The 17413-nt window shown below is 42.3% G+C and overlaps 1 protein-coding gene across 1 annotated transcript; it reads right to left on the bottom strand.

Moving 5' to 3' along the window:
- Positions 1-6151: 6151 nt before the first annotated feature.
- Positions 6152-17301, bottom strand: Nras (NRAS proto-oncogene, GTPase). The gene is made up of 7 exons (XM_038312133.1): positions 17170-17301; positions 16572-16699; positions 15215-15393; positions 11529-11688; positions 10278-10401; positions 9739-9780; positions 6152-9664 (listed from the first exon to the last, which is right to left on the bottom strand). The coding sequence occupies exons 2-5, from the start codon at positions 16680-16682 to the stop codon at positions 10282-10284; spliced, it is 570 nt and encodes a 189-aa protein (XP_038168061.1). The 5' UTR covers positions 16683-16699; positions 17170-17301; the 3' UTR covers positions 6152-9664; positions 9739-9780; positions 10278-10281.
- Positions 17302-17413: the final 112 nt, after the last annotated feature.

The following is a 17413-nucleotide window of genomic DNA, read 5'->3' as shown; positions in this document are numbered from 1 at the left end:
CAGACTGAAAACAGTTCTTAAGACAGGGTGTTTGGAGGTCAGGCTTGTCGGTACACTTGTTATCCCAGCACTTAAGAGGCTAAAGCAGGGCTATGAGGAGCATCAGACCAGCCAGGGCTACATGGTAAGATCCTATCTCAAAGGAAGAAACAAATAAAAAGGAATGAACAAACGAAGTGTGTTCTAGTGGTCAAGCCTGTAATTCAATCTACTTAAGAACTGAGGCAGGAGGATTATAAACTCAAGGCCTGCCTGCACTATAGAACTAGTCCTAAGGAAGTCTGGGTAACTTAGTAAAATGCTCAGATAGATCAGACTCCCAAGAGATTCTGGGGGTCAGATAAAAAGGAGAGAGCCAGAGAAGATGGGAGGCCCCTCAGATTGCCACTCAGTACAGGTCTAACACAGGAAAGAATAACGGAAGGGCTGAGTAGGTAGGAAGAGCCCCTGACTCCAACCAGGTCACATGAGAAATTCCCCAGAAAAAGTGTTCCCATTACAGGACTCCTACAGAAAGCGGACTTGGCCTACTGCTGGCACACATTCTGTTGAGCAATGATTGTGGGGTACAGAGGGCAGAGAGAGAGACATAGTCTCAGACGTAGATGAAAAGATGAAGCAACCAGAAGCTGTCAGCCAGCTATGCTCCTCCAAACCAGCTTCGGGGATGGCTAGGCACTTTAGCAGCACTTGCTGCTCTTCCCGAGGATCAGTTTGGTTCCCAGCACCTATACCGGGTGGCTCATTACACCTGCAGTAACAACTCAAAGGGATCCATTACCTTTTGCTGGCTTTTGTGGGCAGACACACATGTGGTATTCACACACACACACACACACACACACACACACCACAAACACACACACAAAATAACCATCTTGGGGGCTGGAGAGACAGCTCCGTGGTTAAAAAACACTGGCTGCCAGAAACTGGAAACAATCTACATGCTCCTCAACCAAAGAATGGATAAAGAAAATGTGGTACATTTACACAATGGAGTACTACTCAGCAGTAAAAAATGACATCTTGAAATTTGCCGGCAAAAGGATGGATCTAGAAAGAAACATATTGAAGGAGGTAACCCAGATCCAGAAAGACAAATATAATATGTACTCACTCCTAAGTGGCTTTTAGACATAAAACAAAGAAACACCAGCCTACAGTCCACAACCCTAGAGAACCTAGACAACAAAGAGGACCCTAAGAGAGACATAATACATGGATCTACATAGGAGAAAAAGACAAGATCTCCTGAGGAAATTGGGAGTGTGGGGGTCATGGGAGAGGGTAAAAGAGGAGAGGATAGGAGGGGAGGGGAGCAAAGAAAAATGTATAGTTCAATAAAAACAATAAAATTTTAAAAAGAAAGTGATTAAACCAGAAAAAAGAAAAGAAAAGCAAATGAGCATGGAAATGGATTAAAGGACCAGTCACCCAGTATATCCAAAAGTGTTTCTAAACAGGAAAATAAGACAAAAGTAAACAAACAAACAACCATCACTGGCTGCTTTCTCAGAAGACCTAGGTTCAATTCCTAGCACCACATGATGGCTCACAATGGTTTATAACTCCTGTCCCAGATGATCCAACTGCCTCTTCTGGCACCAAGCATGCATATGGTGTGCATATATACAAACAGGCAAAACACACATACATAAAATCAACTTTAAAAATGAGTAAGAAAATGTAAAATCAAAGCAAACTGCAGATGGGCGCATTTCAAGAGAATGTCTCCTTTTGCAAACCAACGGGATGCAGGTTAGAAATGTCTTATGCAGGTTAGAATACATCTTTTTTTAAAAAAAGAGATGTATTGAGTGTTTTATCTGCATATCCATATGTGTACCAGGTGTGGCGTACGGTGCCTTTGGAAGCCCTGGAACTGGAGTTATAGGAGGTTGTGAGCTGCCATGTGGGTGCTGGGAATCAAATCTGGGTCCTCTGCAAAGCAACAAGTACTCTCAATTACTGAGCTGTCTTTGTTGTTATTACTCTGCCTGGCCTCAAACTCACACATCTGCCTTCCATGCCTGGTTTAAAAGACAAAAACAACAACAAAGCAGCTGGGCAATGGTGGTGGCGCACGCCTTCAAATTCTAGCACTCAAGAGGCAGAGGCAGGTGGATCTCTGTGAGTTCGAAGCCAGCCTGATCTACAAAGTGGGTTCTAGGACATCCAGGGCTTTTACACAGAGAAACCCTGTCTCAAAAAAAAAAAAACAAAAACCATGTAACCCAGGTTGGTCTTGAACTCACTATGTAGCCAATTAACTTCCAATCCTCTTGCCTCCGCCTACCAAGTGATGGGATTTACAGGTGTATGTCATTGCACGCATCCAGCTACATTAGAAATCTGTGACTTTAATCCCAGCGTTTGGGAGACAAGGGAAGGAGGATGCCATAAAGTTTCTAAAACTGTATCACTTTTGTAAGTTTTTATTATTTTTTACTTAAAATCTTTTTTGTCTTGTTTTTTTTTTTTTTTTTTTTTTTTTTTTTTTTTTTTCAAGACAGGGTTTCTCTGTATAACAATCCTCCTGGCTGTTCTGGAACTTGCTTTGTAGACCAGGCTGGCTTTGAACTCAGAGATTCACCTGCCTCTGCCTCCCAAGTGCTGGGATTAAAGGCGTGCACCACCACTGCCCATTTTATTTTATTTTATTTTATTTTATTTTTGTTTTTCAAGACAGGGTTTCTCTGTAGCTTTGGAGCCTGTCCTGGAACTAGCTCTTGTAGACCAGGCTGGTCTCGAACTCACAGAGATCCGCCTGCCTCTGCCTCCTGAGTGCTGGGATTAAAGGCGTGCGCCACCACCGCCCGGCCATTTTATTTATTTTTTAAGACAGAGTCTCACTCTGTAACAGCTTAGATATTTTTCTTTTTTACACAAAAGGATTCAAAGGCATATTTCAGGAATCTGCTTTTTTGAGACAGGATCTCACTATGCAGCCCAGGCTGGCATCAAACTCAGTCCTCAGTCTCTCAAGTGCTAGGATTAGGTGTGATGACCATGCCCAATTTTATTTATTTATTTATTATGTATACAATATTCTGTCTGTCTGTGAAATACCTCAACTATATCATAGGACCATAGATTGTTTAGAACATCATACTGGAGTCCAAATAATAAAATCACATTTTTTCTTCCCCTTTCTGTATTTTTCCCCACCCCTTTTATCTCCTTGAACTTTGGATCCTCCTGCCTCACCTCTGAAGTGCTGGGATTACAGGTGATTGCCACCACATCCCACACAAACGGATGGCCCAGCTGTTAGATGCCAGCACTGGCTCCGACACGTTAGCAGCCGTCTCCTGTGACTTGTCTTCTGACCCTCACATACAGTCACACGCCCTCCTACACACACATACAATAAAATATCGTACTGTTCAAGTCTTTCACTTAGAGGCGCTTGTTTGTGAGATAAGGCTCTGGAAGCAGATGACACTCTGCAGGTGTGAACATACTGTTTGGGAGTCTGAAAAGTTCATGATCAGACAGTTTGGTAAGGGCCTTTTGCTGCATCGTAACATTGCAGGATTGCATGAGAAAGAGGCCAAACTGGTGGGGCTACCTCACTTTCTAACAACCTGTTCTGTCAGTAGCAAGTCCAATTTCTCAACACCCTACTCACACCCTTGAGAAGGGCATTAATTGCTGCTGGAGATGGTGCCCTATAACCCAGTTAGCTCCTATTAGGTTTTACCTCTTAAGAGAGTCCACCATCCCAATACCAGTTACCTTGGGAACCAAGCCTTGGGGCTATAAACCATACCACTATCCAGGCCCCTCGGTAGTGTCCAATATGTCTGGTCTGAGTCATTCATCACTGTGGGGACTAAAGGGTGTGCAGTGAAGAGCAGCCGCTCCAAAAAGCCAAAAAGGAAAACCATGGCAGTGAAGTTAGAATGCATTTGGGGCATCGTGGACAGTTCCCAGTATCCTGAAAACGCAGAGGGGACTGGGGCTACATGAAGACAGGAGCTCCAACCAGAGGCTAAGGAAGTTGGGCCCTTTGGAAATAGTTTACAAATTACAATGAAGAAACTTGTTTTGGGTATCTGTTCCCAGTGGAATGTGGGGATTTCTGGCACGCTGCCGTGTGTCCAGAGCGCAGAGCCTAGGCATAAGACAGGCCATGACAGAAAGCTGCAGCACGCTCTCCTGGAACGGGAACACTTGGTTAGGGCTCTGCCTATGCTTCCCAGCAGGGCCCAAATGCTGTGGTCAGAGAGGAACACAGGCTTCGCTAACTTGGCTCATAGGCCATGCTAGGGTTTCATTTTTGAACTTTAATGTTAAATGTCAAACTCCTCAAATTTTACAGGCAAAACATGCATACATTTTCAAGATCTCTTGACCTATCTTTCAAGATGTCTTTAAATTCTGTCTCCTGTGGACTTAAAAAACATCTAGATCAGGCACGTTTGGCCTGAGCTGTGAAGGTGGAGAACTGATTTTATGCATACCAAACTGTTTAAAATGTGAGGCTTTTCTTTCAGACTTAACTACCATACACAATCCACACGTCTCGAGGGCCTACAGAAAACGCTAATACCACCAATTCTGTCACATCCACGGTGGCCATTTTGGAAGAACGCTTTTCCTAGACTGGGCAAGACCTCAGTCTCCTATCTTTAAAAGCTCTGACAGCTGCTAGCTTCCAACCACATCTGCCCCCGTCAGGCATGTAGCTGTCTCTATCTTTAGAAGCCGTTAAGAACACTTTCACCCACAAAGGTTCCTACACAGCAGCGGCAGCTGAACTTGTGCTTGCTAAGCAAAGACTAGATTCTGCCATTCGGGTTAAGAAGTAACCAGTTCCCATTACCAAATGGGTTAAAATGATGATAGATGTATGAAGTAGTCCGTGTGACGTCATCAGTACTGTAGGCCAGCTCACTGACCCAGCCATTTCAGCTCATTTTGACATTGAAAAGCACACTTGTTATCTATTTTGGTACATTCTTCATTTTGGTTTTTCATTTAGTGAGGTAAAGGACCATGTGTTATTGCTTGGTTATTCTAAAAGCATTACAAAGCCTTTTTAGGCAGTTTTGCAAAAATGACCACACAGGGCCTCGTTTCATGTATTTATGGGTATCAAGTAACTCACGCAGCTACACTGGCCTTTGGATGACCTGTACTGTTTGTTTGAGGTGAAACCCACACGACAGAGCTGCAGAGCGGAACCTTAGCTTCCTTAGGTGGGCGTTCACTGTCAGTCTAAAACATCCTTACCTTGAGTGGTCCTGCTTAGCCATAGTTTGTTACTTAAACTTTTCTCCTCTTTCCTTTACCTCCCCAGTGCTAGGATTATAAATGTGTGCCTCCTTACCTGGCTCAACAGTGGTGTGCCTCTTATTCATGAATGAGAGTATGACAGATAGTTTTGAATAATCCCCCCCAGGCAAATCAAACCTTGACTTATTTTATATACAACCAAATATATGGTTGTATATGTGGTATACAACCCAAGTCTCCCCACGGATGCATACAATTGCAGGGAGCAATACACAAACTTTTTTTTTTTTTTTTTTTTTGGTTTTTCGAGACAGGGTTTCTCTGTGGCTTTGGAACCTGTCCTGGAACTAGCTCTTGTAGACCAGGCTGGTCTCGAACTCACAGAGATCCGCCTGCCTCTGCCTCCCGAGTGCTGGGATTAAAGGCGTGCGCCACCACCGCCCGGCAGCAATACACAAACTTTAACCTGTATGCATACTGTTTCTTCTTGGACAGATATACATAAGCACGTTTAGATTATAGAGTGGACACATTAAGAACTTGCCAGCTCACACAATAAACTAGTATTGTGTTGCTACACTGCTCTCATGTTGGACCTTTAGGTAAACCGTGTGACTGATCCATACAATGAGACAAGGGACCCCAGAACAGGTACTGAACAGTGTGGCTGTGTGGTGTGAAAGGGTAGAGCAGGACCCTGTCAAACTTCACTATGCTACTTTAACACAATGGGGCCCTGGAGTAACAAAACCACAGAAAGAGAAGTCTCAGTGAAGAACCGAGGAGATCACTTATTGCATTGAGATCAAATGAACTTGAGTCTCCCCAACACTGTTCAAATGGCACATCAATATCTTAAATTAAAATACATTTTCTATATATATTAAGGACCCTTTGAGGAAAATACAGGTAAGCAAAGAACTTCCAGTTTTTTTATTTTTTTTAAAATTATTTAACAAGGAAAACAGTCAATCAAGATTTTAAAAATTAGAATGGATTAATTTACAATATAACAGTCAACTTAAAGTATCAGCCCCTTCACTTAGGCCACGGGGCCAACAGTTCTCATTGGAACAGCAGGTGTGCACAGTTGATGTTCTGACCTTTATTTGACAGCACGGAAATACAAAAGTCATACAACTTCCACCCCCCCCCTTCTCTCCAGAGTTCAAATACTTGCTGAGAGCAGTACTTAGACTTTTAAAACCCAGTTGTATTTTTAAAATATCTACAACTAATCTCATGAGAACACTCTTAAAACAATTCTTATAAAAAAAAAAACCCACCTTAAAATAAATTTGTGGCACATCAGACAGCTTAAAGAAATAGCAAAAATAAAAACTGTTTAAGAATTATCATATCTCTCTCTCTCTTTTTCAGAAACCACCCAGGCAAATGTTTTCCATCGTTAGCTCTGCTTCTCATGCCCAGCGGAGATGGGGTATGAGGAGGAACGCACATCTCCGATCCTTGGTGGGAGCTACCAGCTGAGGTTTACCACTAAACGCAAAGGAAGACAAGACTAAGCTCACACATTCTAAAATGGGGAAAACAGACATTTCTCTTTATAAGTTTGCGTCTATCTTCATATTCAAGTCATGAAAAAGTTCACAGCAGTTAAAAGGCTGATTCTACGGGTGGCTGGCTAAATAAAACCAACCCACAACCACTCCATACACAGCACTCTTACAGGAAGACCAGTAAACACAGTACTGCGTTACCAACTCACATACTTTACATGCTGGAGCATAGAGCATTTAACAGGTTTACAAGACTAGGTATCAGAGCTCTTAGAACGCTTCATTTTTCATACTCTCCAATGTGTGAACAAAGCTCAAAATAACTAACTGCCTTAAAGGAATATGTTCATTTGTGACAGCTGGCCAGGCACTTAAATTCAGGAAGGGGCTTTACAGTTTTGAGGTACACCGGAACTATCTTTAGAAATCACACATTCTAAATCCACTTTTTGATACCACACCAATTCAACTTAGCTTTTAAGTTTGTCATTGTTGTGCCAAAATTCATACCCCGTGGAACATTAGCTACTAAGAGCATCTGAAGCCTTAGTTGGCTCCACTTGTATACTTCTGTGCTCAGGACATACTGGAGACCAACTACAGACATAACATATGAGGGATATGGTCAAAAGAAGCAAAGAGGAGTAACTTTCTCCCTACCTGGACACTTCAGTTTAACAGACTTTCTAGATATACATCACCAGTCACGCAGACACATTAAAACAAAACAAGCTGAGGCGATGACCTCAGCAACTGCGGAAGGATGACTGAGCAATGTTCTGAAAGGCAGCGTTTAGGAACACAAACCTCATGTGAATGGTCCCAGCATTAGCACTGAGGAGCACATAGTATGGGGAATTTGCTTAACAATTCACATTAGAATGTAAAGGATCAGGAAGGTGTGGTGAAACATGCCTGTAATCCCAGCACTTGGAAGGCTGAGCAAAGAGGACTGCTGTGAGTTTGAGGCCAGCTAGAACTATACAGCAAGGTCCTGTCACAAACAAAAGAGCCCCAAGGTTCTCAGTAGGTTTTTGGGTATTACAAGAACAGAAAAGAAAATGGCCATTTTGGAATTCATTTCATTTTTTTGCAATCAAGGTATCCAATTTTACTTTTCATTAGAATTATTGGGCTGAGTTTTAAGTTTTAAGTATTACCATGAAAAACAAAACCCACCAATGAATTACCAGGGCATTACCTGCAAATGGGAATACCAAGCCCCTGTACACCGACCGTTTATGGTATTTTCATTGTTTTCTAAAACAGCAAAGGATATCTCTTGATTTGAATGAACGCATCAGCTTTTATTATTTGGCAAACTAACTTATCGACATGTTTTAAATAAATACTTTTAAAAAGCTATCTAAAGAAGAGTTACATGACAGCAGAGAGAGATGGAGGTATGAACTCTGGCTTTAGTTTCCATTTGGCTAAAAATAAGGATCTGAAAATGTAAAGACTTCTGAGCTTACTCCACTGCACACTAAGTATTTCCAGTCCTTGTACAGGACCACACTTTCATCCTTGTAGCGATAACAGCAGGCATCAGGCAAAAATCTATAAGCAGAAGTAATGGGCAGGGAGCAAATATAGGTGAATTTTTTTCTCTGTGATGCTAACTGGCTTGTTCAAGTTTTGAAACCATGACCCTGGTCCATTAGCACCATGATTTATTCAACTGAAAGAATTATTCAAGACCCTGTGGGATGCTTGAACTACTATAGGATGAGGGAAGGGGGCAGTGAGAAGGGGACTAAGGGCAGCTCTATCTATCTATCTATCTATCTATCTATCTATCTATCTATCTATCTATCTATCTATCTATATATGCCAAGAAGAAATGATGCAACAAAGATATAGTCTGTCTGCTAATAAACTATATTTGAGGTTGGAAGAATCATTGATGATAGCTATAAAGTAATAACATACCAGTTTGTATAGTATTTGACTAACTACAGATGGAGAGTTTCCTGGTATGACCCAAATTTGGTTATAATGGAAGTTCATTGAATGCTAGAATATCAGTAAACAAGAAGAAATTACAAATATTTATAGGTAGTAACCTACCAAAAAATATTAGATAAAAATTAAGTGAAGTTATTCATAATTGTTTCAGTATCATCTTTCTCTTGGGAGAATCCCAAACAGGGAAACTATCTTTATGGACACAGACATGGCATCTGCCATCAGGTGGACACACCTTTCCCTCAACGGTAGATGGCTCAGTCACTTTCCTATACAATGGTTCTTGAAATATTCATCCCACTTACAAATGGCAAAGGAAGCCTACAGACCACTGTTAGGAAAAGGCACTTTGTTGTGAAGGTTGGGTTCAATCTCATGCAGCTAAAAGACTAGGACGGACTCATCAGTACACACGTTTGCTTTAGGAACTCAGGGCAGATGCCAGTTTTTAGAATATAGCTGATCACAGTACAAATCCAATCAGCAACATTAGTTATATTCACGGGGAAACAGTAATTTATGACATTTTCCCCACAAACTAACATGGCCAAGTTCAACAGTTAGGGGAAGGGGGAAAAAAATTCACCAGCAGTTGCTACCATAGAGCTTAAGAGACTGTTGTCAACAGAATTGCATGTCTATAGTTTAGTTCTCTTTATCGAAGTGTAAATTGCTTTTCAGAGGACAAACCCGGTTGGCAGAGGTGTGTGTGTTTCTAAGGAGGAAAAGCCAGGTCAGAACACTACTGGGGAGTAACGGGTAAATTTCTCTGGTTGGACAGCCGAGTGAGGAGGTAGTTACTCTGAGGAGGTCTCAGGTTAGATGGCTGTGCTCATCTACTGAGTCAGGGAAGCAGAGGCAGAGCTTCGATGAGATGCAGAGAGCAGAAGAAACATGTCTCCTCCAGGGATGTCAGAACCAGGGTATCAGTGCAGCTGAAACAGATGGAATGGATGAGAAACAGGGCAAGAAACTAAATATGAATCAAAGTATTCTAAACTTGTCTTACCTTGAACGTGGCTCTTTTCTGATGTCAGAAATTTCAAAGGGTCTAGAAAAGAACACAGTGACATTTATTTTCTATATTGTGAATCTTCAACCTCTTATCCATTCCACAAACATGGTATATTCAGGTCTCAAATTCCTAATACTATAAATAGGAAACTGTCTGTAGAATAAATGTTGAAAGAATAAATCAGACCTTAGAACTCTTTGAAAGGGTGCCATTAGGGAAATTATTTTTTAAATGTGTGTGTGTGTGTGTGTGTGTGATGTATGCTGGTGCCAGAGAAAGGGAACTAGATTCCAGAGTCACAGTAGGCTGTGAGCTACATAACACAGATGCTGGGAAAGGAATGGGGGCCTCTGGAAAGACAGTAAGTATCTCTAGCCACTGAACCATGTCTCCAGTTCCCAGGAGAGTTATTTTCTAGCTACAAATATGTGGAAATTCTCATTTAATTTGCCAAAGACAGTAGCACTCACACTGTTTGGAAGAGTCTACTGTTAAACAGGAGACAGAGTTATGAGGAGAGAACATAAACTCACCTTTCTACATTACCACACAGGGCAACCCCATACAACCTTGAGTGCCATCATCATTGCTATTGAGCTTTTTCATTCGGTACTGGCGTATCTCCCTTACTAGTGTGTAAAAGGCATCTTCTACACCCTATTGAAAGAAAAAAAAAGAAAACAAAGAAAAAACTGCCACGGTCCAAACTGTAAGCTCTCACACTTCTTTGTGTGTATTCAAATACTAAACCAATAGTCGATAAATTAGGGTGACTTAGTGTCACCTGAATAGAAATGGCCCCCATAGACTCATTTGTTTGACTGCTTGGCCCACAGGGAGTAGCACTATTAGGAGATGTGGCCTTGTTGGAGTAGCTGTAGCCTTGGAGGAATTGTGTCACTGCTGAGGTGGGCTTTGAGATCTTACATGCACACAGTCTCCTTCTGCTGCCTGCAGATCCTTCTCTAGGAACCTGCCTGGTCTCCATGTCCCGCCATGATAATGGATTGAACTTCTGAACTATAAATCAGTCCCAATTAAATGCTATCCTTTCTATGGGTTGCTGTGTCATGGTGTCTCTTCACAGTAACAGAAACCCTAAATCAGACAACTAGGAAGAAGACACTTAAGTCCAGCATTCCTAGGGGATCACGGTGATAGGCTGATTAAAGAAATGGCAAGTTTGCAAAGCAAACAAACAATACAAAGATGGTTCGGACATCCCTGGAGGAGACGTGTTTCTTCTGCTCTCTGCATCTCATCGATGTGTGTGTGTTTCTAAAGAGGAAAAGCCAGGTCAGAACACTACTGGGGAGTAACAGGTAAATTTCTCTGGTTGGACAGCCGAGTGAGGAGGTAGTTACTCTGAGGAGGTCTCAGGTTAGATGGCTGTGCTCATCTACTGAGTCAGGGAAGCAGAATGAAAAGGGCAATGCAGGGGCACACAACAGACCATAATTACCAAATATGAGAATTCCCTTCAGTAAGGTTAACCCTCAATAGTGGGGAATGCTGATAGAAAATGCTTATAAGTATGTTTAATTGAAGTTCTTCACTAGAAAGAGTTGAGCCTGTTAACACAGAATAAAACTACTACAGAACAGAGTTCATGGACAAGGGGAGTGGCAGATGGACACAGAAAATTAACAAAAACCCAAAACCAACCAAGCAAAACCCATCAGAAACCCATTACAAAGAACATGGACTATATACCTCTACCACACTTGACCAACCAAACCTCTCTGCTTAAACAAGCACTCATACAGCTCATATCTCTAGCATACCTGTCGGGTCTTGGCTGAGGTTTCAATGAATGGAATTCCATAGCTCTTGGCCAGCTCATGGGCTTGCTTTGTGTCAACTGTCCTTGTTGGCAAATCACACTTGTTCCCTACCAGCACCATAGGCACATCATCAGAGTCTTTTACTCGCTTAATCTGCTCCCTACAACAGAGAATACAGTAGTAGATCATTAAAAAAAAAAAAGCTTTCTGGGAGGAATAACCTGGTAGGGCAAGAAAAGACGGCAAGTCCTTTTAGCTTTTATTACCCAGCTTACAAATTCTGAACACTTATGATACAGCTATAGACCTATAAGCTAAGGATGTCAGTTTAGATTTGGTGTAGAATCTGTAACAAGACTGTGTCTACCAATTTACTTCCTAGATATGGCTGGCTCTTGTATCCCGACACATGTCCTGAATAGACTCCTAGATTTTTCCAAAGAGCTTGGCTCTGGATTGCATTGGAAACCACAAACAATCTAAGATTAGAAGTATAAAAAGTAGAGTTTATAGATTCTAAATGACTTAAAAATTTTTAACTTAGGGGCTTGAGAGATGGCTCAGAGGTTAAGAGCATTGCCTGCTCTTCCAAAGGTCCTAAGTTCAATTCCCAGCAACCACATGGTGGCTCACAACCACCATGTAATGAGTAATGAGGTCTGGTGCCCTCTTCTGGCCTTCAGGCATACACACAGACAGAATATTGTATACATAATAAATAAATATTTTAAAAAAAATTTTAACTTATACCTTAATTTGTGTGTGTGTGTGTGTGTGTGTGTCATGGCATGCACGGGGAGGTCAGGACAGCCCTGGGAAGTTGGTCCTGGGGAATCAAACTCAGGTTGTCAGGCTTGGCAGCAGGTACCTTTGTCCACTGAGCCATCTTGCTGGCCCCTAAGTAACTTTTGAAGCTTCCTTTACACACTATTTAATGGAAGATAACCGAGTCATTCTTTAAGATGGCTGGTGCCCTAATTACTTTCCTCAAACAAAATTATAGCTGGAAGCCCAAGATATGTAACACCAAGAAATCCAGATTTACTCTTAATAAATGTGTTGCATGCAGGCATGTGCACAGAGCAGGAACTATCAAAGATAGCCCCCCTCCCCCTTTAAGATAGGGTTTTTCTGTGTAGATCAGGTTGGCCTTGGACTCAGGGGTCCACCTACCTCTGCCTCCTGAGCGTTGGATTAAAGTTGTGTGCTAACACACCTGGCAAAGACAGCCTTCTTTTCGGTGCCACATACAATATAGCACCTGGTACATTCTAGAAGTCATTGTTTGAGATTCTCTTGACAAAGAACTTTTTGTGGTAATAGGAACTGGTGCTCAACATGATAGCCACTACTCAGCTGCTTCTGTAGGCAAGAAGTAATTCTCCAGCTGTGTGTAGATGTTAGGTACCTAGGCCTGGACACGGCTGTCACACTGCTCAGCACTACTCTAGACTCGACCCTTGGATCTCAGTCACACGCCCCAACTCCATCCTACTGGATGGAGAATGGCTTTGGTGTAATGTCAGAATCCTTTGCCACCCCACAGCCCAATCCCCAAACCAAACTAAACTAAACGGACACTAACACGGGCACTGGAAGTGCACGCCTTTAATCCCAGCACACAAGAGGACGCAGAGGCAGAAGCAGGCAGATCTCTGAGTTCAAGGCCAACCTAGACAACAAGCCAAGTTCCAGCTAGGGTTGTTAGACAGAGAAACCCTATCTTAAAACAACAAACAAAAACACAAAACAAAACAACAAACAAACCCTTAAACAAAGACCACCCCCTCCCCCAAGAAAAAAACCAACAAACCAGGATCTTACTGTGTAGCTCAGGTTGGCAAAAACTTACCACCTAGAACAGGGTAGCCTTCAACTCTCAATCCTCTTGCCTTGACTTCCCAAGTACCACCATGCCCAGTGTTAGTTGCTAGGTTAAGGATATTGCAAACCAGCTTAAACACTTGGAGCATGTCCCTATTGGTCACTGCTGTCCCTACATTATTCAACCTTCTGTGAGGATCAGACACAATTTCTTCTCAATGTCAGTGTACATCTTCTAAGCAAGTGACTTATTCTCAGCATACACAACCTGACTAGACAGCTATCATGTCTGCAGTGTCTGATGATCACTGAAGTATCACGCTATTACAGAATAAGCTCACTGACTTTCCTCTTCATTTATTCTTAAGCCTATATCTAAACTAGCATTATTTTGCTATACTACACACATGCCACATGCAAATGTGGAGGTCAGAGGATGGGTCTTTCCTTTGACCATGTGGGTCCTGGGACTAAACTCAGTCATCAGGCTTGGTGGCAAGTTCCCTTACCACCTAGGCCATCTACCTGATCCCAAGTGCTCAGTCAGCAATAAAGTCACCCCTCGGGAACCAAAGATAATTAGTTTCAAGATTTTGTTACCTCCATAAAGAACATCAAACACGGAGGAAACAAGGAAATAAGTCAGGATTTAAGAGTGTAGGCAGACTTACAAAGTGTGTACTATGGGCCAAGCACTCTTCTGAGTGTTTATTGTTTACTCTTGGCAATTTTCTATAGGAGGTATCATTTTACTATTATTTTTTCTCAAGGTTTAGGTTTGTTTTGTGTGTGTTTTTGCAGCATGTATGTCAATGCACCATGTGTGCCTGGTGCTCACAGACCAGGGCAGGACACCAGATGCCCTGTAGCTAGAGTAACAGATGCTTTTGGGTGTCCTATGTGGGTGCTGCTAATTGAACCTGGATTCTCTGAAAGAGTAGTCAGTGCTCTTAACCCTTGATCTGTTTCTCTAACTACGAAAGAAGTATTCTTATGTCATAATAAATTCAGAAACTGAAACACATAGATTTAGTGTTTCATCCTAAAGTTAAAACTTTATATAAAACTTACTTATCTAATTAATAACAGACTCAAGCTTCAGCCTTGACAAGACATAATACTGTTCTAAGAGAGGCCTGTTTTTTTTTTTTTTTGGGGGGGGGGGCGGGGGTCTAGATCTGCTACTAAGGAAAAAGAAAACCACAATTCCAAAAATCCAACAAAGTACTTCTGAACTCTGACTCTGTAAAGTAAGAATCCTGGCTAGGCATGATGGTATATCTATCACCTGTAATACTAGCACTCGAGAGGCTGAGGCAGGATTGTAAATTCAACGCAAGCTTGGGAAACATAGTAACATCCTGTCTCAAAAATAGAAAATGAATAAATAAAGATGTCTTAAGAACTCTTAGGGCCCATCCACCTTTGTGTCTCTCCTCTGCTCCTCAGGAGCACCTTCACTTGCATAGGATAAGTATACTAACAGTATGTTATACACAGGAACTTTTACTTTCAGTGATAACCAGATTCTCTTTCTTTCTTTCCTTTAATACTGGGAATGGAAACTGGGGTCTCACACATGCTAGGCAAGTACTTTACCACTGAGCTCTAGCTCCAGACCTTAGTCCCAATCCTCAATATCACACAAGCCAACAGTAATTTTCCCTGTAAGGAAAAGGTATGGATGTTGTCAGTGAACTAGCTCAGTCGGTGGGCAAAGGCGCCTACTGCTAAGCCAGAATCCCAGGACCCTCATGACACAATGTCCCTACCGCCATAAATATTCACACATTTTAAAAGTTGTGTTCCCTCACTCAGAACACATGTAAAATCTTACTTTTAGAAAATAATATTCCCAGTACCTGTAAAGGTTAATATCTGCAAATGACTTGCTATTGTTGATGGCAAAAACGCAGAGGAATCCTTCGCCTGTCCTCATGTATTGGTCTCTCATGGCACTGTACTCCTCTTGTCCTGCTGTGTCCAGTATGTCCAACAGACAAGTCTCACCATCAATTACCACTTGTTTTCGGTAAGAATCCTAGGAATGTGAAAGGGTGTGGAGGTGGGGCTTGGAGAAGCTCAATCTTTATTTAAAACCAGAGGAATGCAATTACCAAAGATAAACAAGCATGACTACGTGACATACCCTCAAAGTGCTAACAGGTAGCATAACCCTCCCGCCCCACACACACATTGTGTGTGTGTGTGTGTGGAGACAGAGGCAGGTGAATGAGTATCAGTAAGCTCAGGCCAGCCAGGGTAGCACAGTGAGACCTGTCTCAAAAACAAAACAAAACAAAACCCAAAGCCAGCCTGGCTGGCCTATGAAGTTAAGAACAAAAAGAAACAAATCATTAATAAAAACAACTAGCTCCAGAAACTTCTGATATGCTTTTATGGTAATAATCTTACTTTTATTATATAATATTCCCATTATTTGAAAGGTCTTATCTGTGGTGCTGGAAATGTGCTTATATATTGTTCCATGCTTATATATTAATATTATATATTATTAATATTATATATTAATATATGAATATATTAAAATGTAGCCTCGGTAGATACCCCCCTGTATGGTAGAATTTACACATGAAAAAAATTCTTTGTACACAGGGTCTCAATTGCAGTTCAGGCAAGTCTTGAACTTCAAACCTCCTCCCTCAATCTCTTGAATGCTAAGCTTTACAGACATGTACACCAGAGCCCAGTAAAGTTGTGGAAATTTAACATCATGAAGCCTAAGACTCATGGAGATTTAGGTGATTTTTCTCAATATTCTATAACTAAATTGCAGAGATAGAATTCCTAGGCACAATAACTCAAAATCTCAACTTTTTACCCCAACTCAGTTTGGACTAGCTCAAGAATGAAAACTGGACTCTCCAGAACTGAGTTTTCTATTTCTGCTGTATGATCTCCTACATCTTTTCCCTTGTAACCTATTTAACAGTTGCAAATACATGAAGAAATGGAACGAACTCCACACTGTATTTGCAGGTTTACAAACTGCTAAAAACTGTATACCTTTAAAAAGGTAAGCCTTTGGTAAGCATTAACTCGTTTCTACAAACTCTTCAATATTTGTTTTTGGAATACAGTATCTCAAACACCTCTTGTTTTCTCTCCACTTTACTTTCAAAGAATACGAGAGGATATATATGTAAGAGAAAGCAAAAAGTGGGAGGAGCCAGGGCCAGGCAGTGGATTGGGCCTCACCTCTATGGTGGGATCATATTCATCCACAAAATGGTTCTGGATTAACTGGATTGTCAAAGCACTTTTCCCAACACCACCTGCTCCAACCACCACCAGTTTGTACTCAGTCATTTCACACCAGCAAGAACCTGTAGGAAAGCAGTAATTACGATTAAACTAGCAAGCCAAACCTACAGCACTTCAACGGTTTCTATGAGTTACTAAAGTCAGTTTCAAAGGCATCCGTTCAATACACGTGGCCTTGCACTTAAGTTCTCAAAGTGATCCAAACACAAAAACACTTGCAGGTAAGTGCCGCCAGTTTCAAGGATTTTAAGACCCGCGTCTACTTTTCAATCGTACTCGGCCCCGCCCTCAACCTTCGGGAAAGGAAACCCCCTTCCTATTCTCTTGCAAATCTAAGCTCTGGGGTCCGCCTGGCACAACCACTTCCCGAAACTCCCCTTTCCGGCTTCCAAGATCACCCCACGGACAGCAGCAGCCTGCCAGGGTCCCCCACCCAGGCCTTTGTCTCCAGCTCGCCGAGTCTCCGCTCTTCCAGCACACGCCAACCAACTGCACGCCGTGGAGCCCGATGCTACTCAGACTGGAGCCTTACCTCAAGCTCCGCTGACCCCGCTTCAGGAGGTTCTCGGACCTCAACCTGCAAAACTGTTGGAGACCCCGAAACCGCCATGAACAGCCCCCACCCGGGAGCGGCACTTCCGGCCCCACCCGCTACGTAATCAGTAAGCGCCCAGAGCGCCCAAGTCCCCGCCCTGGCCACGTGGGCCTGCGACCTAGGAGTCTTGTGGCTGGCCGCACCCAGTCCCGTCCCTCCCACCCCGGTTTCAATAATGAAA

Source organism: Arvicola amphibius, chromosome 14 (assembly GCF_903992535.2).
Source record: "Arvicola amphibius chromosome 14, mArvAmp1.2, whole genome shotgun sequence".
NCBI lineage: Eukaryota > Metazoa > Chordata > Mammalia > Rodentia > Cricetidae > Arvicola > Arvicola amphibius.
Note: the sequence above shows the minus strand (reverse complement) of the source record. Positions and strands in the feature narration are given on the sequence as shown.

Bases quoted from the DNA above. Each gene is read 5' to 3' on its own strand.
- Nras (XM_038312133.1), bottom strand. From the start codon at position 16,682: ATGACTGAGTACAAACTGGTGGTGGTTGGAGCAGGTGGTGTTGGGAAA. The intron at 15,394-16,571 runs GTGAGGCCCAAT...TCACATTCCTAG, and splicing joins AATATGATCCCACCATAGAG to GATTCTTACCGAAAACAAGT. The intron at 11,689-15,214 runs GTACTGGGAATA...TCTCTGTTGTAG, and splicing joins GCAGATATTAACCTTTACAG to GGAGCAGATTAAGCGAGTAA.